This window comes from Strix aluco, chromosome 1 (assembly GCF_031877795.1).
Source record: "Strix aluco isolate bStrAlu1 chromosome 1, bStrAlu1.hap1, whole genome shotgun sequence".
In the NCBI taxonomy this organism is placed as follows: Eukaryota; Metazoa; Chordata; class Aves; order Strigiformes; family Strigidae; genus Strix; species Strix aluco.
In genome coordinates this window covers 139,359,351-139,386,388 of record NC_133931.1, presented here as the reverse complement: position 1 = coordinate 139,386,388, position 27,038 = coordinate 139,359,351, and the positions used below count along the sequence as shown (strand labels likewise).

Here is a 27,038-nt window from a genome sequence, read left to right as displayed (position 1 = left end):
CACGACCAGCAAGAGTGTGGGAACGTGGGGAGGCTGCTGCTCCTGGAGAGGGCAATCTCCAGCGGCAGCTGCTGGTCACCCGTCTTCACCTGCTCTCCTGGGTTTCCAGTACAGGCAGAGCAAGTCTGGCTGTTTCGTCATCTGGAAATTTTCTGACCTAAGGAACCACCTATTTGGCCTCGGTGCTGAGCTGCCTGCAAGGTACGAGCTGCTCTAGTTATTGGTGTGTGCTGGAGGAAGAAGTGCCAAAACTGTACTGGGTACGGAGGAATAGGGAAGCTCTTGTCATGTGACTGAGCAGAAAAGATAAGCTTTTCAGTAAAACGCTGCTTAAAAGGAAATTCTCAAGATTGCAAAGTGAAAATGTAGGCCTTTGTTTCCTAGAAGTATTCAAGACTGAATCACACGGCTTCATTTTCAAATTTGCATAATAAAAGCAATAAATGTTGAATAACCATTCGCCATAACAAAACACCACTGATAACGGGGACCTAAAGGTATTAACTTCAAAAATTCTTTCCTGGGATGCAGAAGCAGAACCCCAGAGAAGGGGGGCGGGGGGTTAGATAGCGAGAGGCGAGAGGCCGGGTCGATTTTGGCGGCGGGCAGGAGCAGCCCTGACGGGGGGGGGGCGGGGTCGGCCCTCATACCTGCCGGCGGGGCGGGGCGGGGCGAGACGGGCAGCCCCCCACCCCGCCGTGAAGAGGGGGCTGCGCATGCGCAGAGGCGCCTCCGCGCAGCTTGTCGCAGCCGCGCTCGCTGTCCCGCCGGCGGCGCCTCCTTTGTGACAGGCGGGCCGAGGCGGGCCCCGCCCCCCGCGCGGTGTCGGGCGCAGACGAAGCGGAGGCGCCATTTTGCGCTGCTGCGGGAGACGGTTTGGGAGGCTCTGGCGGGAGGGAGGTGGCGGCGGCGATACCGGTAGCGATAACAATAACAGCAACAATAATAGCGGTAGCGGTCGCGGGTACAGTTGCAGCTCGGGACTAGCGTCCCCGTTCGCCCAGCCCCGTGGCCAGGACTCTGCCGACATGAGCGACGTGGAGGAGAACAACTTCGAGGGGAGGGTGAGTGGCCGTCCCTACCCGGGCCGTGCTGAGAGGGGGTGACCGGACCCGGGGAAGGTGGCGGGGGGCGCTCTTCTCCCTCCGGCCCAGTAGGGGTGGGGGTAACGCAGCTTGTCTCTAAAATGGCTTCTTCAGGCGCACGAGTTTTGACTGGGCCGTGGGCGACTCGCTTCCCTCTCCTCCCCCTATCTCCTTTTTTCTGTGTGTTTTGTTTTGTTTTTTTTTTATCTGTTTTTGCCGACCCGGCGCTGAGGAACTGGCCCATCGCGGAGCTGAGCTCCGCTGCCTTAACCCTCACCGCGCTTCCTTCTCCCACAACGTCTCCGTCCCCATCCCCCTCCGTCGGGGTGCGGGCCCTGAGCTCTGGTACTGCAGGTTCGCGTCTACCCTGCTAGCGCAGGTTTTGGCTTTAAGAACAGGGCTTAGAGCGCTGGTGTAGCCCGGTGTTTCACCCCGCTTCGCTCTTTGTTTTCTGCTCTTCCCGCCGGTTGTCCCGGCCCTCTTGTCTGCCGGTCTCGGCTTCGGGGTCGCTGCCCCTCCCCGTCGTGCCCGCGGACAGTGCCGGCCTCCCGGTCGTGGCTGGGAGAGCGCGGTCCCGCGCGGTGGAGCCGAGGCCTCCGCCAGCATAAAAGAGGAGGGACCGGGGTCCTTTTGTGAGAGGTGCGCTGCCTCTCCTGGCTGCTGGCCCGCAAACTGGATCTTCCTCGGGCCAGGCTTCCTGAAGCCATCGGGGAGGTATGGCCTTCGTGGTTAAACCGTTGAAACTCATTGATAACGCGGCTGAAGACTCTTGTCTCAACAAGCTGCTGTGGCTCTGTAACCTGGTTAGGCCTGTTTCTCTCTCTTCTCTCTGATTGCGGCGGTTTTTTATGTACACGTATGACTGGTCCTTTCCATTTTCAATGGGTTTTTTTCTTAGTGATGATCAGGGCAAGTAGGAATTGGAAGCTGCAGGAAACAGGAATGAAATGTGTGCTTTGTCCTCAGTTCATCACTATTTCCTTTTTTTTAGATTTTGCAGAGATTTTTTTTTGTTCTCTCTAAGAGATTCTTTAGAGGAACACCTGAGCATCATTTTGGTGACTTTCTCTAACGAACCAGTGACAGCAGCTTTGCAGTTTACTGCACAGGTTTACTGCCAATGAAATTTTGGAAGAGCAGTGTCCCATTTTACACTAATGTTGTTACCCTTTTGTAGTGTTAGTAAAAAAAAAAAACCCAAAACAAACGTTCCTTGGGCTAAGTGTGCCGTACCTGGCTGTGCAGTGACTGCTACTGCTTCCTCGGGTGAGGTAAACAGAATCTGTTGTTGTGTTGATTGCCTGGATAAAGATGGCTATATAGCTAAGCTCTTTTCAGCTAAATAATCTCCGAAGGGATAACCACCTAAGTCCGAGGAAGTTGAAAACCAAGTATGCTTTGTTGTTAATTTTTCAAGATTTTTACTTCAGTCTCCCACTTTACAGTAAGATTTATATTTTAAAAAATTATTTTCTTGTCCGTATTCCCACTGCGGTTTATTGTTAGGAGATACTTGTTAGGTTCATCCACAGAACTTCTGTATTAGGTTCCTTGATGGATCTGTTGTTCCGTGTTACAAAGCTGATATAGCTGTGTGTTTTCGGTATTTCTGCATGCCTTCTGCGAAATGTAGAAGTAAAATAATGTTTTGAGAGTAAGTGAAGTCTGAGGAATCCAATGTAGGAGTTTCTGTGACTGCTACTTCTTAGTTGGCTTGTTCTTTTTTTTTTGTGGTGGAAAATGTACCTGTTGGAAAGAGCTGCTCACCGTGTTGGGTCTTCATTTGGAAAACTTTCATTCTTTTCTCTCCCTAACACTGGAATTTCTCAATCAATCTGGCATGTGGCAGTGTCTTGTCTACTGGTATCTTTTTATAACTGAACATAATGGCAGATACTTGATGTGTTTATAGTTTTGCTTCTTTTTTCTACTAAGGAAGAGCGTTTGTAAGCAGTTTTTTTTTCTTCAGTAATGCTTTTTTGTTGTTGATGCTACTAAAATACTTGAAATAAGAAATTATATTTCAGGCTATAGCATTTCATACTTTATTTTCACTGAAAGTGCTCACAGGCATGAAATTAAGCATGTGTAACTTTTGGGCTTTAGTGTTTAGTCTGCTGTTCCCGGTGGGATAGAACTCTGTTACACACTGAATGTTGTCCTAGTGCTTCAGTTCGCTGTATGCAGGCATGTGGAACTGAGACAGTATGGCGTAAGTTTTCAATGGGAGAAAACTGCAGAAACTGGAAAAAAGTTTGTAAGGAGCCTGCTTTCCTAGAAACTGTTACAAAAAAGAATTGAGTACCCTTTCAGTTCCCCCCACTTCAGTTTAAATACTAAATAGTGTGATGTGCTTTTAGAAACCTTAAATGCCAAAGGAGTAAGGGAGTTGTAAGTCCTTTTATATTCTATCCGTGTAGATGCATATTGTCCCAAAAGCACTTCGGTGAAAGTTCTTGCAAATAGTGATGAAACTGATACCAAGGTGAAGGTGCTTATTGATATGTGGGAAGTTTTGTCTTAGATATTAATTAGAAAGTGTTTTCCTGTTTTGCTACTTCGTGAAGAAAAAATGCTCATATATAAATCAGTAAATATTTTTTAATTTTCCCACAATATTATCAGGAATTCTACTTTTTTTTAAAAAAAAAGAGCATTAAGATACTCTCCATGTATATGCTTTGCCTCTAATTCATGATTTTAAAATCGTAATGTTAATCTGAACAAGAAATTTAGAATGATCGTGGAAATAACTTCAATGAGAATGTGTAATTTGCGCTATTTAAAAACTTGCATTTCTAAATAGTTGGGTAAAATCATTGTAATCACTGTAGATATTTTTATTCTTGAGCTCACTCATTTCTTTGACTTTTTTTAAGCAAATGTTAATCAAATATGTTCAGACTAATAAACATCTGCTCTGTTTTTGTGTCACTGTGTTTCAACTTAAGCAAGTTCAGTATTAAGAATGTTGCTGGTTGAACAGCAGAAATCATCCACCCCCTACACCACCAGACCCCCCCCCCCCCCCAAGCAAGCACGGTGATTTAATGGAAAGAAATTAGCAGAAGAATTAGAAATATAGTGCATGTGCTAGAGCTAAGTTTGTGGACGTTAAGAAGAAAAAAGATTTTAAGCCGTGCTTCTTATCGGTGATTTGACTTTTGGAAAAGTCATAGGATTTTATTGCCATTGAATGTTCTTTGTGAGCAGCTTAGGCAAATGGGGCTTTTTTATCTTTTATTGCTGTCAGATGACAGGCAACTCTTACTTGCTTTCATATTCATCGTTATTTTTAATAACACATTCATCTGATGCACGCTTTGTGATGCAACTTTTTTTCCCAGAACAGGGAACAAGTTGGAGTCTGAACAAACTCACACTTAAGAAGCTCCACTTGAAACTTTGATCAATTATTTTTTTGAGCTTCTGATAATGTTTGGTTTCTGTAACTGTAAAAGTTTAGCAGTTTTATACCAGTATTAATGTGCTGTTTGTCTAAATACATGAAGCTTTTTAGCAGAACAAAGATAGAACTCCGTTTTAGAACTTCAGTTTGGTTGTCTGTGTTCATTCTGATGAGATGCCTCTTTATGCTCTGTGCAGAATCTCACAATGATCTTAGTCTAACAAAGCACTTGAAGAAATACATGGTTTGCATGCGAGTCATCTTGTTGAAGGAAGTATGCATAGTTCATATGTATGCAAGCAGCTTTTGGATTAGCTTAACTGTGCCTTGTATTTGCTTCATGAAACTTGTATGCAAAACTTAATTTCATATGTGTTCTAATGTTCGTTACCTAAAGCTGATCAGCTTTGAGATCGTTTCTTTGACCGAAAAAAAAGGGGGGGGCGGGGGGAGTCTGTTTCGCTATTGTATTGAACCTCTCCTGTAGTGGCAGTCTGCTGTCTCTGTGGAAAGGCAGGCATGTTGCTTTCTGTACCTGTTGAAATACAGGCATGATGGTCTGCTTATGCTCAGGAGTTAGCATTTGCTCGGGAGTGCTGTGATCACCCTGTGGTTTCTAATGACCAGTGTGGGAAAGGAGACTTTTTCTGGAAGCCAGTATTTTTATTTTTTTTTTAATTAAGCTTAGTAAATTCTAGATGGTTCTGGACCATGTCAACTGGCAAGACTGCTCTTTTTGAAAACAAATTCCATTTCCTATCTTCCATATGTGATGAAGTGACTACAAAACCCTCTCTGTAGAGGCATATTTTCCAGCTTCAGTGTGAAGATTAATTTGTAATTTGAAAAAGTTTATTGCTGAAACTTCCTTTTTTTTTTCCTTTTAATCAGTATCAGTGAGTATTGCTGAGAAATGTATAAAGTTTGCTGATGTTGGTAACTTTTAAAAATATACATGTCTTCAAGATAGCACAATTTATGAGTTTCTTTTTATACAGAAGCTTATTACATATACTACTGAAATATTTATAGAAGAACAGCTAATTAAGGGATCAGTTTTATTTTTAGTATAGAGTGATAGAACATCACTCTATATGTGATTATTTCTCCTGTGAGTTTCAGGGAAAGTTGGTAGATACTTGTCAAAAAGTGGTTAAAATGTAATCTTGTTCTTTCTCATAAATGAGATGTAACTAAATTGGCAGTTTTATCTGGTGAATGTAGACTGCTGCTAAATTTCTGTTTCTTTTTTGATTACTTATATTTTTTTGTCCCCTTATAAAGTTGGACTTCATTTAATTTTTGAGTTTGGGCAGGAGATTTTAGCAGGATTTTTGTAAAGTCTGAGCTATCATTTTGCTGGCTTAATGGTATTGCTATGCTACTTGTCCTGTCCTTTTTTCACCCTGTGTGTGTGTTTCTTCTTAACAAGGTTAAATGAATTTCAACTGCAATTTCTGATTATTTTTTTCCTTCCCATTTCCCTTCCCATGCTTTGCTGTAGAAAGCCTAATTTAAGCTTATTCAGTTCTTCTTGTTTATTGTCTCACTTTAAAGTTTGATAGCCTTTCTGTCATACTCCTAATTGATAAGGTGTGAGGTGAGGTAAGGCATGACAGAAGTTCAGGACAGAGTGGTGTAAAAGAGAACAATTTTCTCCTTTTTTTTTTTTTTCTCCCTCCCCTCATGGTCTTTATCATACCCTCTCATGATAGGTGGAAGACTGAAAGAATACTTAAAGACTTTTGCAACTCTACTTTGCATAGAAGTGCTTTGAATGCTCTTAAAATAGTAATTATATCAGAAAGTAGCATTTCTTTTGAAGGATGCAAGGAAGTTAAATGGCAGATATAGCTTGCATCAATTACATGGTTTAAACAGTCGTACCAGTATGGATGAAATGCATTGACATGACTGACATCTTGCTCAGCTGGATCATTTAAAGTTGCTGATAGCTGTTCAATGACTAGGTTTATGTGACCATGGAGTGGGGGGATGTCCTTTCCATACCACTTTGTTTTGTGTTCTTTCTGGGAAGGGCAAAGGTAGAAAGGATAAAAAATACTCTTCAGTACTCTCTTTAAATGCTTCTAGCTGTGCATCTTCTTACCCAGTGAATCAGTAACTGAAGCTGCAGTCTTTAGATTTTGTGTTTACCTACAATAATTTCTTTGGCTCTAAGTTCCACTTCTTGGTGAATCATTAATCCCATTTCCTGGTATGCACTTGAGCAAGCTGTCACATCTTATTGTGAGGAAGCACACCGTTATGATTGATATTTTTAAATTACTATTATTTTAGGTGGGTTTTTGGTGTGGTTTTTGTTCGCGAGTGTTATGCGGGTTTTTTTATTATTTTAGTTTTGTCCTGGGAAAAGTGTTACTGACAGACAAAGCATTTGTTTTGAAAGGGAAGTCTGATCTGAGAATATTAGGAAGTATTAGGAAGACTGACTCTTCCTACAGGCTTTAGTGACAGCAAATGTACATAGTTTGACATTGTCACAGTGAGTATCTGCCTATAAGTTTGTGAGGATGAAAGTAGTGATTGGACAATTGTGTAATAAAGCCGAAGGCATTAAAATACGTACTGTTTTGTAAGATAGTTGTGGGATGAGAAGCTGAATTTAAGAAATGCAGTCTTACCTGTGGCCCTTAAATGACTGAGAATCCTTAGATCAGACAGATAAGAAAATGTTGAGGATCCAGAGCAAAATTTTAGTCTTTTCTCTCTTAGGCAGTATTTAATTTCTGTGCTAACAATGGAACTAATATCAGAATGCATAGATTGCTTAAAGACTACTACACAATTGAGAGATTTTTAATGCTTTGGGTAATAGGTGTCTATTTTCTCTCGTTAAAGATGGTGTACTAAGAATGTTAATTATTTAATTTTCTCATTCATATTGTAGAATGGATATGAATTGTTTATGCAGAACAATTGGGTTGGTCTGTGATATAGACTAAAATATAGCTTCCTAATTATTTCCTTACAGTAGGAAGTAGAGGAAGAGAATTCTTTAAAACCTCCCTTTGTGACTCCTTGAAACTCTGAATCTCTTAATCCCTGCCTGTAGTCTTGCTGATATAAATCTTATTAGGTACTTTTTCAGCATCAGCCTTAAGTCCTTAAACTCTTGCAGATTATTGTGATTCCCTTAGTCTCTCCTTTTGAAGCATTGTAGGAGGTATAACTAGGTGATCTATGTTGCATCAGAAGATGAGATGTAATTGCCTGCCAATGACAGACACAGTATACAACTGCTAACAGGTAATCTCTCTTTAGCTGCAGTTTACATCTACACTGACTTTGTTTGAGGAAGCTTGAAATGTGTAAGAATTTATGCCATTACCTCTGTTACTCCAGTTTTAAAGTTGTATGTTTGTGAGTGCAGCTCCTAAAGGTCTTAAACAGATATTTTCAAAAGGACTTGACCTACGTGAAATGGTGTAACTTTTGCTTTTGGCAACTTAATAGAGGTTCGTTGTCATAACTGATACTATTAGAAACTCTGTGGGTGGTGTCATAAGATGCTTCAATTGAATAGATAAGGACACTAAGCTAATTTTTACATTGTATGGGAGTGATTGGGTCCTTGATATTTTTGGCACCTCCCAAAACTTTTCAATTGAGCGGTATCTGGGCTTTTTTTGTTTCTTTTGTTCAAGTTCCCAAAGTTCTTGTTCAAGAATTGATATTTCGAATGTAAAAAGTATGGACAACACAGTATTTTCATTAAGGAGTGACTGAGGAGGGTGTCTTTATTGAAGGTTGTTTTCTAAATCTGAATGATACCACATTAAATGTTTTCCTGTATTGCTGATCACTTACTAGGGAGGCAAGTGGAAATAATTCCCAGAGAAATTGGCAATTGTTGCAGGGGATGAAGTGTAAAGGGAAGAATTAAGGAGGCTATCAAACAATGAAGAGTACAAAAATAGATCAAAAGGCATGTTAGTGATTATAAAAGGAAATGTATTTTTTATAGTGAACAGTGGATTTCAAATGTAAAAATAAAAACACCAAATAACATTTGCTAATAGTTAAGTGCACATATATCCTTTTATTTCAGTGAAAGTCATGTAGCTAGATCAGCAGATAGCCAGCTTTGATAAGGCTAACCTGTACTGCAAACCCGCTTATGGTCCATGCATCACAGCCAAGCTTTGAATTTGGCCTTCATTGATAAGTTTGGCAGGCCTGTTATCCCAGTAGGTGATGTTCTCCATGTGTCCCTTGTCCTTTTTTTTGAGGTAAAGCAGAAAGATAGTGTAGCTGTAATATCTGTTGGTAAGCAGTCCCTTGGGTTCCATTTCTGGTGGATTTATTGTCTTGAAATCTGACAGCATCTTTTGAAAAGAACCTTAGTGCTGCAAAGTACTGAAGAATTTTAACAGTAAAAGAAAATGCAAATCTGAACATAGAGTAAGAAATAAATTGAGAAAAACACGTGAGAACAGGCAGGAGGAGAAATGATGCAAATAAACATGAAATGTAACACTTATGGGAGGGGAGCTTGCTATGCATTTTTTTTTCATTAATAATTTTGCACATTTTTTGTTAAGTTACATATGTATATAGCATACTATTCTGTAGGGGTTTTGTTACAGCTGAGCTCCCTAGAAATGCTGTACCAATATAAGAATATGAGGAAATTCTAACCTGCTCTTTGTTTGCTTGTTTTCCTAGTTTTTCTCTTGTGTGCGTTACCATGCAAGAAAAAAACCCTCCTGTCTTGTCTCTTATTGGATTGCTTTGAACTGTACTATTATACTACTTGTTTTATATGGATTAAGTTGTATGCAAGGAAAACAGGGTAACAATGAGGACGAAAAAGTAGGAAGAAAAGTAACTTGTTGCATATATCTATGTGCATGTATTATGTGAGTAAGTATGTGCATAGATAGGTTTTGACTGGAAATCTTTGGCCATTCTGTTCAACTGAGAGTGTCTTAGTAATAATGTTCAGGAGTAGAAATTGGGATATTTGATACTGAGAAGTACATAGTTACTATTTTAGGGGGGAAGTCACAGTTATTGATATCAATACTTTAATATATTTGTGCTAATTAGTTTTTAGTGTATCTATGTATCTTAAAATCTGAAAGGGGAGGAGGGTAGTTTTGAAAATACAGTAAAACACTGAGAACTCAGTAAGCTCATTGTTAGAACGTAGACACTTATACAGTTTTAAAGATTTTTTTTTTTAAAAGTTGTTTTATAAAATAGTTTCTTGCACTTTACCTGCTGGCTTTTCAATTTGGTAGATAACATCTGAACTCCAGCAGAGTTTTATAATCCCCACGTGCTTAAATATACTAAATGTTCTTTTTCCATTAAGGTTAATGTTCGTGAAGAAATTGAAGAGTTTTTTCCAAGAATGTGGAAGATAAATCAAGATAAAAGAAGGCTAATGAAAAGTATTAAAGATCAGAAAATTAAAATTGAATGGGGGAAAAAATTGAACAGAAGATTGGTCAGATAGAAGCACTTGAATATTTTTTTAAGGCTATAAGGAATTGTTTGAATTGGGGAAGAATACACGAAGTATGAAAAATGAAAAACTCAATGAAGAATGAAGAAAAGTAGAAAGCAAGAGTGAAGTAGAATTAAAAGAATCTGGAAGAATGAATGGGTCCTAGGTTAAGTAAATGTATGGTTTATGTTCCAGTGTCTGTATGATCAAGTTGTAGATGAATTTGCATGATTACTTAGTTAATAGAGAATTGGTGATCTGGTTCAAGCAGGGACCTATTTGAGGAAAGCATACAATATTAACAGTGGGTTAGCAAAATGAAATTTGTTTTGGAGGGTATTGCCTAACCATTTGTTTTTCAGGAGCAATCAATATAATAGAATTACTGTACTTTAAATGTTAGGAGTTAGGCATTTATACAACCAATACCATTTTTAATACTGTCTTTTTTGTTAGGAGTCTCGCTCCCAGTCAAAATCTCCAGCTGGGAGTCCTGCTCGTGTAAAATCGGAGAGCAGGTCTGGATCTCGCAGTCCATCGAGGGCTTCCAAACACTCTGAATCGCATTCTAGGTCAAGATCAAAATCAAGGTATGTCCAGGAAGTTAGTCATGTTAATCCAGTGGTACTGCATATGCCTAGTCTTTTGGTACCTAGATGAGATTTCTTTTCCACTTGTAAAATATATAAACCTTCTGTGGTGTTTTAACAGGGCTATATTAATTTGCATGTCAGTGGTTGTATGGGTGGAAAAAGTTGGAGAAAGATTCCATAAGTAATAAAGCATGGGTATGAATAGAGAAGGTAATATAAATAGAATTAATGTAGAATTCACCACTAAAATTTGTAGGTTTATCTCTTTCAGAAGAGAGAGAAGGGATTGCATCTCAATTCTGTAAAAGCTCCTGTCTCTTTCCACCAAAATCTTTTGGTGGGGAACTCTTGTATGGACTTCTCCTTTAGGAAAAAAAGAAAAATCATGTGAGAACTGCAGCAAAGGTAGTCTGGATTAGACAAAAGGAGTAAGCTCTGTAACTGTTAAGAAATATTGGAAGATGCTACTTGGAGAAGTTCTTGACATTCTTTCATTAGAGGCTTTAAAAACAAAATCTGAAAACTATGGCTTAAATAGGGTGCGAATAGCTTCTTGATTTATGAGAGCTTTTAAGATTTAAATTAATTTTTTGATGCTCCGTATGTCCTTCTCTGTCCCTTACACCAACTGTCTGTGTGCAGAGGCAAAGTTTTATAGTTCTCTGTTCTGAGAGAGCTTGCTCAGAACAGCAGAGGAATGTCTGTCTTTTTTCCTCTAAATATGTCATAAATATTACCTGGCTTACACTACCAATCTTCTCTCTTCTCTTGTGCCATCATATTGGTGAAAATGGGGAGAGCTACTGAATCCTTCTTCCACCAATGAGAGAGAAACCAGAAAACAGCATTTGTAGCTTTGGAGGGGGAAGAGGAATTGCATAGTATTATGTTGTTGTTCCTCCCCAGTTCTTGGGAGAGATCAATAATCCATCTTCCCTATTTATACACTTCATACCAGGGCAGTCAAAAAAGAGTTACTGTGCTCTGAATTCCAAAAGTTCAGCCTAATGTTATAGCTTCTCTTCTTGCAGTGTTTAGCCAGATATCCTAACAACAGGTAGTTAGTTAATAACGCCCGGATGGGATGGGATGATGTCTCTTTAAAACTGAGCTTATCATTGGCTACATGTCTGCAAAGAAATGCTTGAGGAGTTAAGCAGTTTTTGGGTTTGTCTTTGCCTTTAATAATTTTCAAGACCAGGTGAACTTCATTTGTAGATTCTGCAGCACTGTGGTGCTGGTAGATCTTTCCAGCCAAGAGAGTATTTTAGTGTGGTGTATGCTTTCTGTATCATTGTGCAAGTGTTGGTTACATATGCAGCCAAGCTGATACAAGTTTAAACTTTGAATTTCCCCAAAACTGCCGTGAATATAATCTTCAGCGTTTGCCAGAACTGCTCTTGCAAAGTTAAAAGTGGTGCTGCCGAGTACATTGTTAGAGATCCGTGCAATCTTTAGATGTGCAAAGTAGAAGAAACTTAATTACTTTATTTGTAGAGAGCCTTTAAAAAACTACATATTTTTCTTTAGGAAATGTAAGGTTTACAATTCAATATATTATGTGCATATGACCTAACTAAAAGCTTTCTCTTTGTTGAAGATCCAGGTCCAGAAGACACTCGCACAGACGTTACACTCGTTCCAGATCCCATTCCCATTCTCATTCCCATAGGAGACGTTCTCGAAGCAGATCGTACACGCCAGAATACCGTCGTCGAAGGAGCCGTAGTCATTCTCCAATGTCGAACAGGAGAAGGCACACTGGCAGCAGAGTATGTCATGCTCATCAAGGCTGAGTACCAACAAATCAGTTGCTGCTTACAGCAATGTAGTCCAGGTTACCTGCAGGCTGAATCTGACTTGCTGTCTTCTCACTGGAGGATACGGGAATTTGGGGTTGGGGAGCAATCTCTGTCCTTACAGCTGGGCACTTATTTCTTGGGCCTGCCACTGGCAGGGCAGTTGTAGAAAGAAATTAATTGAAAACCATGCTGTTGCAAGTCAGTGTGTGCAGAGAGGCTGACATCTGCTTTTGTCAGCTCTAGAAGTTGAAGCCTTCTGATTGTTTCTTTGTTACAGTTCCAAGTATATCTACCCTTCACAAAAACGAGGCATTTCCTGTGTATGTTTGCAACCTGACAGTATTGATAAGGTTGACTAGAGGAGCCAAAGTAGTAAATTCTCAAGTGTTTTATTTGCTTATAACATACAGCATATTATGTTGAAGGTTGCTTGGATTTTATACCTCTGAGTATAAATTTGCTTTAACTTGAAGAAATAAACCCATGTGTTACTAGCTAATGTGTAAGTCTTAATGGACCAGAAAAATTTACAGTTATGAAAAGGATCAGTCAGCCTCTCAAAATGTAAATGAGAAGTATCTCTGTATGGACAGGAGGAAGTAGATGTACACCAGCCATTACCACCAGCAATTAAGCACCATGCAGCTGCTCGTTCACTCATCCACCCTCCCCGTGGGATGGGAAGGAGAATCAGAAAAAACCCCAACTTGTGGGTTAAGATAAGAACAGGTTTAGTAACTAAAATATAATAATAATAGTAAAGGAATATAACAGAGTGAAATACAACCCAAGAAAACACAAGTGATGCGCAATGCAATTGCTCACCACCCACTGACTGATGTCTGAGCGGTGGTCCGCCCTTCCCGGACAACTCCCCCCAGTTTATATACTGAACATGACATCCTGTGGTATGGAACACCCCTTGGGCTTGTTCAGGACAGCTGTCCTGGCTGTGCTCCCTCACAGTTTCTTGTGCACCTGCTTGCCAGTGAAGCATGGGAGACTGAAAAATCCTTAACTTAGGATAAGCACTACTTAGCAACAACTAAAACATTGGTGTGTTATCAGCATTATTGCCACACTGGATCCAGAACACAGCACTGTACCAGCTACTAGGAAGAAAACTAACTCTGTCCCAGCTGAAACCAGGACACCTTTATAATCTGTTTCAGTGCCTTAACTTCTGGTTCCACATCACTTCAGTCTGCCTCTTCCTTGGTGAGGGCCACAGTATTTTTCCAATCCTTTCAGTTTTAATCTGGTTTAGTTTCTCTGAATTTTTTACTGATCCTGTCAAAAAGAGTATAGTTTTTTTGCAGGCTTACCTTGGTGTAGCAGCTCACTAGGACCAGGTAATACCAATGTGAGGGAGAAGAGTGTGTGGAAAAGGGCAAGACCTACAGCAGTGCTAATGTACAGTGGCTTAAGCTGTTGTGAAGCAGCATTCATAGTTACTTTGTGGATTGTGGCCAGTGTGTGATCATGATGTAGTAAATACGCATCTAATGTCTTGAAGAATTGGTAGGAATAACTGAACTTCAAAAAGGTTAGCAGACTTCCTGGTGAAAGATGAATGAATCCACTTTACTACTTGAGGTAATACTAGAATATTTCTGCTCTGTGAAGAATCTTTTTGCCTTGAAAATTACTCTGTGAAACACAAAACTTGTTTTCACAGTGAACTTCACATTAATTCTAAGGAGTAGTTCTAGTAGTGTCAAAACGAAACTCAAATCAACCAGGAAAATTGGTAGCAATTTTGCTACTTCTGACCTCGTAGAGAGAGCTTGCATACTGTGTTGATGAGAGGCAGTACAAAAACCTAATATAAAAGCTGGCTTTTAGTCCTCCAGTGGTGATGTAACTGTCACTTGGCACTTAGGGTGCGGAGACTGATTCTCAGTACTACTTTACCTCAGAAAAGGTAATAGGGTTTAAGGGTAAGGGGGTGTAAAAAAAGGACAATACTGATAGGTACTGTGTGGAGGGACTTGTCCAAACAATGATTCAAAAGACTTGAGACATTTCCTTAGACTCGCCAGCGTTTCAGCAATAAGAGGAGTATAGCTGTTAATGCACTGAATTATCAGAGAGACTGAAATATGAAGTAAAAAAGAAACCTAAATCTGTATAATTAAAACTTCTAAATGACACTGCGAGTTGATAGTTTCTGCTCTTCAACTATAATAAGGAATTGTAGAAGATTCATGTCTTAAAGTTCAAACTTTTGTTTTAACAAATGGGAAGAAAGAAGCTTCAAATACATAAGTAGTTTGGCCATCTTATTTTCACAATGGGTTCCTGAACAAAAGCTCTGAAAAGAACATGACAAAAGATCTAAACCTGTTCATTCTTTGAACAGCTCTGAGGCATAAATTACTGTGCATCAGTGGCTTTGATGAAACTGAAACACAAATTTTGACTGTGTCAACTTCCAGTTACTATTTTAGCAGAAACATGAACAGATGCCAGAAGCTTAAGTGAAACAATGTTAATTTTGATCAAAATAATTCTTACAGTGGAACTGGCATTAGATGAACTCTGGCATGTAGAGGAAGTTTGAACCTAAAAGAGAGATTGTGCATTGTACAATTTCATATTTGACTTCCTTTAGTTGAAGCAAATTTATTAAGTAGATCTGTATCTTGTATCATGTTAAAGAATCAAGAGTCTTGCTCTAGAAAAGCATGCATACTTTTGGATTACAGTTTCACAGAACTGGCCTTCAACACTTGATACTATCTAGATGAAAAAAAGAGGTGATTTTCATCCAGTTTACAAGTGGAAAGAGAGAAACTTTCAAATGTAAATACCAACTTTCAGTATAGTTGGATAGGAAATGTTGAGGGGGGAGGAGGTTTTGGTAGAAGCTAAATTATAGTTCAACTGTCTGTGCTTAGGAGCTCAAATGCATTTAGTGTGTGCAGCTGGAGGCAGCGTGCACTCTCGAGTACCAGTAGGGACCATGCAGAAAGGCTGAAGGTGGGAGTTCAGGCTGGCAGACCTGTCCTTAACGCAGGCTTGTCATGTCTGCAGCTTGCTGGTGATTTGAGTGTCAAATATTAATAAAATAGGTACCTGTTATTCTGTAGCTTTTCTGTAATCAGTATGTTTAATTTTTATCAACGTGAATTTTTCACCAGCATGAGTAGTTCATCTTTGTCTTTTTTCTAAAATAAAAATCATGACAGTAGTCACTGTTTGAGAAGATCTTGAAATTGGAATGGTAACTGTTGAAGTGTTAAGCTTTTAATAAGCTATGTTTAATTCATATTAAAAATTGTTAATAACTGAGACATTTTGATATGAGAATGTGTAGCTTGTTTTTTATAAACTTAATTGGAGTTGAACGTTTGTCTTACCAGGCTAATCCAGATCCTAATACATGTCTTGGAGTGTTTGGTCTCAGTTTGTATACTACTGAGAGAGATTTGCGTGAAGTCTTCTCCCGTTATGGACCCTTGACTGGCGTCAATGTGGTTTATGATCAACGGACTGGACGATCAAGAGGATTTGCATTTGTTTATTTTGAGAGAATTGATGATTCTAAAGAGGTAAATTCATGCTTTACTACTACTTAACAGGTGTGCTTTTTATGCATTGTCTTCATTAATATATCTGTAAAAAAAAAAAACCACCCCATGTTTTTGAGAGTATATTCACTGGCAGGTTCTCACAGTGAGATTAACTTAAAATATTTTGTTCAGACAACATGACACTTCTAAACAGATGAAGCATTTTAGTTCAGTGTTCAGATGTTTGGGCAAATTTTGAGCATGAGCTGTCTGTATTGAATCACTAATGAGTATTGTGCTTTGATTTTAGTCTGTTCCTTCAAAGTGAAAGTAAATCTTCAGGCAGGCGTAGAAGCCTAGTAATTCTGAAATATTTTGGAAGTGAACTTTTCAGAGTAGTTTTCTGTATCTATCAAAATTCTGAAGATTCTCTTTGCTTAGCATTTTCTTCTCTAAAAGCATGTCATCATGCATTTGAAAAACAGTGGGGTTTGTCTTGACTTGTGCCTTGGTCAGTGACTTTACTCGTTACATGGATAGCTGTTTACAGCTGGATTGAGTTGTTAGTATATATGAACAGCAGCCTGTATGGTTCACTGCGTTAAGCAGTACTTTTTTTTTACCTGTGTAAGGATACTGTTAGCTTTACTACATTTACTGACATCTGGATAAAATTGCTCTTAAAGGTAAAGACATCCTTTTTTCAAAAAAAAAAGGTGTTTTTTCTTTAAGCCTTCACTGTGAGATTATCTCTTTCTTTTGGGCAAAGTGAGTCACAGACTTCAAGTATCTTGTTCACAGATTAATAGTCTTGGGCAGATGTTTCAGATATGCAGATTTACATTTGATAAGTACATTCATAATGCTTGGATATGACTCTTCTCATGTAGCATTGAAGGGAGGGAGAGTGACAGCTGTGGAACCTACTGTCAGTAGCTGAAAAATGGAAACTTATGCTAGTTGATATTTTCATTTAAAAAAACCAAAAAAACCCCCAAAAAACACAACAAAAAACCCCCCTGTTTTGTGGATGACTTGATTGAACTAGATTCAGTTCTATCTTTGACTGATTTCTGGTGTGATCTCAGAGAGAATCAGTTTATGGGAAGAGTAAGTTTGTAGATGTATATATGTGTGGTTGTTGCAAGTTATAGGGGTAAGTAAAAGACACAAAACTTCCTTTAGTGTCCCTTCTGTATTTTCCCACTATCACTTGGACAGGTTGAGAGAGGAGTTAATGGGGTGGATAGCTGTATATCCATCTTTGGTGGCCTGCTCTCTTCTAACTTTTATTCCGAATTCAGTGGGATTTTGAAAATGCCACTGTTTTGTAGAACATTTAATATCCAAAATACTTGCGTACTACTTCTTGTCACATTCATATGCTAGCCTTGTCTATTTTATAACTTCATATGTCCTTAGAAGTAGGGTTCTTTCCTAGTTGCCATGGGCAATGGTCATGCATGATGCCATGCATTTCTTAAAATGTTCCATGTAAATAGCATGAAGTAATTTGTTCAGTATAAAGCTGTTTTGGCCGATACTACAAAGGTGGAATGCAAAGAAAAAGGGATATTACTTATAGTCAGAAATAGAGAAATGCACCTTAAGCAGGAACTGAAATAACTAGGAATGTAAACAAACCCATTTTTTTTCTCCCCAATGGTGGGCTAGTGTGTGAAGAGAGGGAAAGAATGCAACATCTCCCAACACTTGGAATTTACATAACTTAAATACTTTGTCATAAAGGACAGGAGAAAAACTTGTTAATTTGACTTATTTCATGGGCCTTGAGGGCAGATTTGAAGATGGCAATAAATTGCGGCTAGTGTAGAAAAAGGGCATGTAGCATAGGTGTGAAACTGTGGCAGACCCTGTTGGAGAACACTGAAGGACATGAAGTAATTCTCTGTGTGGAAGATAGATCAGATCTGAAAAGTTGAGTATGCCTAACAGCAGTGACACTTGAAATTTTTGTTCTGAGTAAATACCTTTCATCTTAAAGCCCCAAATAAAACCCCCAAACCTCCAACACCCTAAGCATCCAAGTAAAGAGAACATAAAACTCTAGGTGAGATGTTGAACTAAATTCCAGCCCTTTTAAAGTACTCATAGATGGAATGTGTAGAACTCTATGGGAAATCTTTGTTTTCCTGTAATCTTCACTATTGTCCTTCTAAGAGCGGTAACACAGGGAAGCCTCTCAGCTGACATGCTCTCAAACAATGTGAATATTAAAATTTGACACCAAATGAATTGTGAGTAGTTGTTTCATAAGTTGGGTTAAGATAGGTCAGTATCAATATTGTGTGGATTCTGTTGCAGCTGAAATCCCTCGGGATCTTTGTCAGCACTAGTTACCACTCTTACAAATTGGGTCAGTTGTTGAGCTGGTTAAAGTGTTGCTATGTGTCAAGATTCTGAAACCAAGCGATGCAGTGTTTCTAGTTCCATATGGTGGTAAAGACATCTTGAACTGTCAACTAACTTGATGTTGTGGAAGTCCATAGGCAATGTAAAATAGCATTTCTTAAAGGTGATACCTTGCAGTGTCCTAAAAATATCAATGGGGCAGCAGTAAATTTATTTTTGCTTACAGTCTTCTGGCCTTTCAGAACTTCAGATTGGTTATGACACCATAGCACCCTTGTCATTAGGTGTTTATGATCATTTTGGTTATAAAGAGGAACACAGATTTAGCTTTTGATAACTACTAGGTAGAGCAGCTGTCAGCATCACAGTAGTTTCAGTCATTCCACCTTAACAGGACTGGAAAAGAGCTGTGGATTCATGTATCCATTCTAAAGGAGATTTCTTACAGAATCTCTTCTCTGTTTGAAACTCCACTGAGTATTGAGATGAAGCTTTGTGGTCTGACAGAAGGTTCCTTTTCCATCAAATGTCTTTTATTGCAATGGTCTAGTGTCTGCAAGGTAGCACATGACTAGATTGTTACATTCTGACCCATATTGAAGATGCTTGCAGACACTATCTTTTAGTTGAAGGCATGATAGTAGGAAATAAATGTTGAGGATTGATGGTTGGTTGTCCAGAAAACCTGAGATTTTGCTGTGCTAATGTTCTTTTTGGTGTGCTTGTTCAAAGCCTATTTGTAAAGCTTACGTTATTTACCTTTTTCTAGAAGAAGGGATATTCTCTCTTACAGGTGTAGTGGTTTTCATTTTTTGTGAAGTTACATTTTCTTAAAACAAAACAAAAAACCACTTTTCTGAGTAATATTTGGTATTGCTTTTTTGCCTTGTGTGGCGGTGTCTTATGTTAGCCATTCTACTAAGTCTTCAGAACCACATGTGCAACATTATGCAAAGGGCAAGAACTGTAAAGCTCTGCTGAAGACATGTTTCTCAAGATTGGCATTGTTTCTTATATAGTTCTCAGTATTGCCAGCTCTGGCACTGAGCCAGTGTTGTAATATTGCAGTTTTGCAATATTCTTGCTGAATTATAGAGGATATTCACCTGCCGGTCACATTAGGATTTTCCTGTGTTTAGAGGAACACAAACTTTCATGTACTAGGATGAGGGGAAAAAGAAAGGGAGGCGGGGCGGTGTGACTGTCTCAGAGTTAACAATAAATTGAGAGGATTATGAGTAAAAAATGCTTGCTGTTCTAGGGACATGATTCTCACTACAGTTACCAGGGATTTCATATGCCACTATCCAGCTTTTCAGTAACTCAGAATATGAAGTATTAGTTGTTGTTTAAACCGAGGCTACTCTGAATATATTGTGTCTATAGCAGGAACTCATTTGAGGAGATTAGCCACAGCAGCAGTTGGCAATACAGAATTTTCCATTTTCTAACGCTAGTTATGTGCTCTTTACAGTTTTGACCATCTTTCAGAAAAGTTTTCTGAAGTAGTGTTCATTAGCAATCAAGACAAACTTTATACAAACTGAACTATTAACATAATTTACTTGCCAAAGACTGGAATAATAACTGGGTTTATAATTTTAATTTGCAAGACGTTTAATCAGTGGTGCAAGCAGACTGGTTTAGAAGCGTCATTATTGACCAAAGCTTCTCCCATAGCTTGTTGAAGAAATGCTTTAACTATTGTTTGTGGTATCAAAAAGGACCCTTGATATACCAGAAAAGAACACAAGAAGGTCTCAGATGTTTGGAATTAAAAGTTACAGACTTCTGGAGACTCTGAAATACCATGAAATTCTAATACTTGCAGAAACATACCCAGTTACTCATTCTGGTTCTCTGAAGTCCTGTGTTTCTCAACTCTGAAACTCTTTAAAGTATGCTTGAAAGAGAATCCGTTTAATCAAGATATGTTTAAGATCATAAATTATATATTAAAAATTATAACTGACAATATTCTAATAATATTTTTAAAAAACAAAACCTCAGGCTACAGTATAAATTGACACTTGTTCAAAGGTGAAATGGACACTTGAATTCAACTTGGCAGACTGCAGTAAGTGCAGAAAGTTGGGTTTCTTAATTTCCTTTTTCGTCCCATCAGGTTTTTTTTCAGAATGTCCTTTCAGATGTCCTTGTTAAATCCAGACCTAAACTAGTGATACCAGTGTACTGGGGAGAGAAAAGCTAATCTGCTATGTCTGTTCATCCCATGCTGTACCTGTGATACAGTGGAGATGATGTTTTCATGGCATCAAGGTAGAAATCAAACATTAAGGCTTTCATGGTGTTTCAGGTAAAAAACAAACAAGAAACATCTAAAAAATGCAGTGAACAAAAAAAGACAGTGTCTTACATAGTTCTTTTGAAATCATGAAATAACTTTTCAAAATGAGTCCCAACATAATTTGCTCACGTGTGACTATTCAAGTGTATTCAGTTTGCACGTCACTTAACTTTGTAGTGACGTCACATTACTGAAGTAATTCAAAGCAGTTAGACGTAGTTGTAATGAAGGCTTGATGATCTCTTGTATAATACAAATGGTATCTTGAACTCTGTAGTAGAAATGAAAAGTGACTGTGACATCAAGCTCTGCCAAGTCAAGTTCTCTCCCTCCTTTCTCCCTGCTTCCTCCCTGTACCCTTCCACCAGTGACCACAGCACAGGTTGCAGAAATTTCCCACGTTGTTTCTTTGTCCAAGCTGCTCTTTGTGACATCATCCAGACTGAAAGATTACTTAATTCCTTTCAGTGAATTCTTGATTACTTAACTAATACCAGTCACCTGTGTAAGTTTGTGCATATAAATAAAAGCTTGGTGTTTCCAAACTTGTTTGACTGTAAATGCTAATACATGTAGAAAACACCGCATACTGTAATAAATATCAAATGAAATTGAAATCTCTTAAATTTAATGCTTTCTTCAAACAGTTTTGAGCCACTGGCTGCTGTCATCCTGTAGTTTGGGAACTGCTCATTCTGTCAAACTAACACCTTACAGATAGTAATTTGAAGGAGGCTTGTTTTTATGGATAGGCTGCTGTAGGTTTAAAACTACGATGTAAGATGGAATTATTACCTGTGGCATTCCCAATCCTCATTCTCTGTTTTCTGACTGCAAACATACAGATGTGTATTCTGGCCTACAAAATCAATTTTTTCCTTAGAATTTGCAACCAAAACTAGTAGTACATGTTTATAGGAATCTTGTTTGCTTGCATGCTTACTATCACATTGCAAAAGCCATGCAAGTCTTAACAACGTTCAGATATTTGGAAGAAAATCCAGGTTGAAATAAAAATGGACTGTTGACAGTTAAAGGCTCCTAAGAGGGTATTGTGTGTCTTAAACCCCATATAATTTGATTTTTCTTATCAAAATGTTTCATTTGATGGTCTGGAAAATACACTTCTATCTCTTAAACAGTATTTGAGAATGTCTTCTGCATTGTTAGAGCGAATGTGCAATTTTTTTCGCTTTGACGTTTGAATGTTCTTAAGACAGCATTCATGCATACCCAAAGCCAGCAAGAAATGCAAACTGAAATGTGGTTTGAGTGTGACATGCTAGCTAGTCTAATAAAATGGTAAAATCCAAAATTTGATTATACACTATTTTAACTTGAATGAAGACACAAAAATGTCAGTAATTAGAATCACAAATATGTTTTTACAGCCTTTGTACAAAATAAATACTGTTGTATCACTTGTCTGAAACCAGATTTTCAAGTAGGGCTTTTGGTCATATTGAAGCAGTTGTTATCTAATAATGTCAGCTTAAGTACTTTGTTTCAAAGACTTGACATGCACATTAAGAATGATGTAGAGATTTTGAAAGCATCTTTGGGAGGAATTTCCAGTTGCTAATGGCTGAATGTGAGTGATACAGACTATCAGTTGGGGTCATAATGGCTTATTGTAGGTTTTGACTTTTCTGCCTTCAGGGGATGCAGTCAGAACAGTAAAAGGCTTTATTATGTCTGTATATCTATTAAAGATTTTTATTATTTTAAATTTTTTAGTTGGCAGTTATTGTTAACAGCTGTTGAAAGCTAAGAAAATTGAAATTTTCATATTGGATAGGTCATTAGACAGTGTGACCAAGGTATCCTGAGTTTCATGCAGACAGGTAACTATGAACTAATCTGGATCCACTGAAATGTAACACATTTCTTGGTACTTCCAAAACAATCAAGTCTCAAAATTAACTCTTCATCTGTCTTGCTGGTATGTTGCTCTTCTCTGCACTGCTCCCTTTTGTTCTTCTAAGACACATGTGCCAAATGTTCTGGATTTAAGATGGTTTCTTGTCATCTAAGGTTATTACTCTGCAAGTTGTTGATTGGAAATAAAAATGCCATGAAGCAGAAAATTCCTTACCTTTCAAGATAACTTGCATTTCCAGAAGGATGCTTTTCGTCATGAAGCTAATTTTTCAGCCATCTATTTGCAGCCTTCATTTTTAGGTTTGTGCACATGTACATTCCTAGGATGTGTGCAGAGATTTATTTTTATTTATATCATCCTTGTGGAACAGGATTTAAAAAAAAAGTCTCAAGGCTAGGAAACCAAAGCTGAGGATCTTGTTTTAGTCACAAAACATACTTTAGTGTATGTTGAAAGACTTCAAATGCTTTTTGGCTCGGCCTCGCAGTTAGATAAATGTAGTTGTTATATTTTTGTATGGAAACAGAACTCACTAGGTGGCGATATAGCATAGATATAAAAAGCATTATTAAAACACAAACTAAGTGTAGTTAAATGGGTTAGCAATGATTCAGTCACTTCCAGTTTGGGGACATCACAGTTAAATCATGTGGGTGGCAGGTTTTTGTTTCCTCCTTGTATGTTAACTTGTATGTTAATTCGGTAAGGTTCTTGTTAGAGAGCTGCAAAAAGTTGCATTTCTGGATAGTTGTTTGTTTCATTATTAAAAAAAAAGAAAAAAATGCTTTGCTTAGAGGCACCCTTATGTTTTAAGGTGGTGTATTGTTCCTCACAGTTAATAGCAAAGTGGTTGTGTTCTTTAACTCAAGATTGCAAGAGTGTCCATTCTCCACACATGAAAAATAAAAATAATAAGTAGTGGGCTAAGTGCTGTGCTTAATGTCGTGAATTAAGTGGTGTGTAGAGTATTTCAGAGATCCTAGAGCAGCTGATGAAAGGATAAAAAAAAAATTGCTTTGCAGATTTTAATAGCTTTTAAGTCCAGCATTAACTGTTTGTTAAATTCTTTATGGTTGTGGGTTTGGTTTTTGGGTTTGTCTGGGGTTTTTTTTTAAGTTAATGTTGTATGAATATAATTCTTAGAAGTACACTGTGCTCCTTTGAAAAACTATTTTCATGATTTTGAGTTTGAAAGGCCATTGTATTGATTCTCAAAGACTAGACAAGCAGGGGCTAGAACACCCAGTGAGCGTGTGCAGGGGCTGCGGGCGGGTCTGAAGGCACAGGCTTCTCAAAGCGCAGACCCTTATGTGTATCGCTTTAGCGAGCTGCTATTGTGAGAGTGAGTGGGGAGGAAGGTTGTAATTAGGTATCCATGTAGGCTGAACCCGCCATTTTACTAAGCTCTGCTGGAGTAGGTCCTTGTAAGGGAGATGGCAGGAGGCTGGGAGAGCATGAAATGGCAGCCGACTAGCAGTAATCCGGCCATATGCACCCTACAGGAAGCCACTGTTTTGCACAGCTTTTGAATCCGCCCGTCCCCTCTGGGTCAGAGACGGCGGTCGGAAAGATGCAGTTTTCAGAAAAAGCTGTTTTGACTTTCAGTTTACCTTTCTAATGGGTGGAAGACAAAGTCTAGGGGGAGTGACTGTGTTAGTGGTTAGCACCGTGCTCTCTTACGAAGGGATTGCGTGTCACGTTACTCCAGCACCCCAGTGCAGCCCTGTAACACTGCCAGCAAACGGGCCAGGGGACAGAGATGAGCCATTCGCCACAGTGGGGCACTAGTAACCAGTCTAAATAAAACAAGTTCAGGGTTTGTTTTTCTGATGGAAAATAAAGTATTCTTTGCATAGCTTTCCATAGGTACCAGTAGGTTGCAGGTTTGACGTCCCTGTTCCTTGTCTCTCCTGCAGGCAATGGAGCATGCAAACGGTATGGAGCTGGATGGCAGGAGGATTCGGGTGGATTACTCGATCACCAAGAGAGCACATACACCCACCCCAGGCATCTACATGGGCAGGCCAACACAGTAAGGAGTTCACTCATTTCCTGTAATGGGACTAGAATGGATTTAAACTGAATGCTTGGAGTCTGGTTGAAGAAATAAAGCTACAAGATACTTTTTTGAAATTTAAGAGTTACACCAATTGTATTTTATCACAGAATATAAAGAATGCGTTACTGTGACCCACGTATACTATTAAATCCTACTGTAGTTTATTGTATGTTTCTAAAAAAATACTGAAGGAGGAGTTTTAAAAAAATACATATCCAACATGGTCAGTTAATGCACCCTTAGCTTACTGAAATGCTAAGGTGCCCATTTGCCTTTGATTTTGATGCAAATTAGGTTCAAATCCCTGGTGGGTTTTCTGGGGGTTTTTTGAAGGTGTTTTTCTTTAAATGTTTCATTGTTAGATTGTTTCGTGGCATAGTCTTAAGTGTCTGATTTACAAGAACACTTAAAAAAAGCTTTTAAATAATTTAAATCAAGATGAAGAGTAGGTATCTAAAGTAGGTTTTTTTTTTTTGCTTTTTCCCTAATAGCAGTGGAGGAGGTGGTGGCGGTGGAGCAGGTCGTCGCCGTGACTCATATTATGATAGAGGGTATGACAGAGGATATGACAGATATGAAGAATATGACTACAGATACAGGTACCTAATTTTTATTTCTGTAGGAACAGTGGATTTGTTGGAAAAACTGAAAAGTTAGGTGACCAAAAAGGTTACTCAGGTAGCAATGAATATCAGTTTACAAATGCTTGCTATGTGTTAGAGCCTCATTACTTTAGGTTTGGTGGGATTAAAGTCATAATCATCACTGTTTATGTAATTTGGTTATCCAGAAACAGTTGGGCAAGGGGTTAATGTTGCTACCTGAAGGAGGTAGAGCATGTGTCCGATGGATCTAGGGGACAGATAGAAAGGGAGCTCATTTTTCCATGCTGTATATAGAACCAGAGACAGCTGATACACAGTGCTGTTTAAAAAGGGGTTATTTGTAGATGGGATTTTTAATGCTTGACATTTCATAACCATCTCAGTGTTTTGAAAGTTATCTAGTTTCAGAGAATGTTCAACAAGAATTGTAGGCATCTGGGAAAGCACTTCATGTGTTTTCATAAACTTCCACTAGCCTTGCAATTCTTTGGGAATATCTTACAGTTTTAAACACATCAAATAGAGAAATATAAAAGTACTTGTTAAATAACTGTAAGCCACAGCCAAATAAAGCTGAAATCATTCATGCAGGCCAAGTCTTTCAGTGCTAAGGAAATGGTTCTGTTCTGTAGAAGTGATGTGAATAAGGCTTCTTTCATAATGGATGTTGTTGGGTTTCTTTTTTAATTTCCTTTAAAGGAGACGATCACCATCGCCTTATTATAGTCGATACCGATCACGATCAAGATCCCGGTCCTATAGTCCAAGTAAGTAAATGCAAGTGAATAAATAGAATCTGGCTGGCTTAAACCTTGTTGTTACTAGTATTAATCAATCAATGGGAATTCTGAATGTGAAAGCAAAATGTTGGGCATATTAAAGCTGAGATGATGTGTGTACAGTTAGTTTATAGTAATTGTGCCATCTTTTTTTTTTTCCCCAGGGCGCTACTGAAGAGGGGGGAAGAGTTACAGTTGAGGACGTGATTTTTAAATACAAAGTTCAGATCTTAGCTTCTCTGCTGCTCTCCTTCCCATCCTCCCTTCCTTGTCCTCCATCCAGCTCTTCTACAAATCTTTGGTTCATTTAGAATATACATATTTTCAGTTGAAGTATTCCTGTTTTCCATCCCTTCTTATTGTAATACTCTTAAATATTGTAATTGTTGTAGTTTTTGTGTAGTAAAACATCTTAAGCAAAATGAAATGGAGAACCCAAAGTGCTGATACATTTTGGAAGTCATTCCTATTTTGTTTTTAAAACAATTGGACTCCTGACTAATCAGAAGAAAGCGTTGATATTTTTAAAGCTTGCATGTCATATGTAGTATACACTCAGATACTTTAATATAAACCTGCATTTCCAAGTAACTCGTTAATCTTTCTGTTAAAATGTTTACCTATTACTTTGATAAACAAGTAATGACTTTGAGCCTTTTCTGTAATGACAAATTTACTTAGATAGTCATGAACCAGAGGGTTGGGTTGATTGTTTTTTGTTTTTTGGTTTGTTTTTTTTGTCAGGTAGTTGCTTTGAGCGTAGACTATTTGAGCTAGAGCAGAATTTGGTATTTGACTGGGAGAACAGATCCTTGTACACTCAAAATTAAGGTTGTGTTTTATAGATAAAGTTTCTGGATTGCTACACAGTGGATAACATTTAAAGTTAAAACTGTAAAAATCCTAGGGTTTTTTATTGTACTTTGAATATTTCCCCTTAATTGGTGCAGGAGAAAAAATATTTATTGAACATAGCAATTAGTCATATGATTTGCTGTTGATCTTAAAAAAAAAAAGCCAACTTTTTGGTATTGCAATAATGATTAAGCAAGTTTTTTTTCCAGTCGTTTTTGGAGTTTTGAAAGTATGGATGGAAAAAACTACAACTACATGTAAACCTTTTTTCCCCTCAATAAAAGTTAATTCCACTGA

General features: G+C 38.4%; 1 protein-coding gene across 5 annotated transcripts; it reads left to right on the top strand.

Moving 5' to 3' along the window:
- The first annotated feature begins 821 nt into the window (after positions 1-821).
- On the top strand, positions 822-27,038 carry TRA2A (transformer 2 alpha homolog). 5 transcript variants are annotated; one of them, XM_074837400.1, is made up of 8 exons: positions 822-1,064; positions 10,427-10,560; positions 12,236-12,335; positions 15,731-15,919; positions 24,360-24,475; positions 24,994-25,101; positions 25,807-25,874; positions 26,051-27,038. In XM_074837400.1, the coding sequence occupies exons 1-8, from the start codon at positions 1,029-1,031 to the stop codon at positions 26,059-26,061; spliced, it is 762 nt and encodes a 253-aa protein (XP_074693501.1). In that variant the 5' UTR covers positions 822-1,028; the 3' UTR covers positions 26,062-27,038. The 5 variants fall into 5 exon arrangements, with proteins under 5 accessions (XP_074693501.1, XP_074693493.1, XP_074693525.1 ...); XM_074837392.1 differs by having other exon boundaries at positions 824-1,064; positions 12,164-12,335; XM_074837406.1 differs by having other exon boundaries at positions 827-1,064; positions 9,836-10,560; positions 12,164-12,335.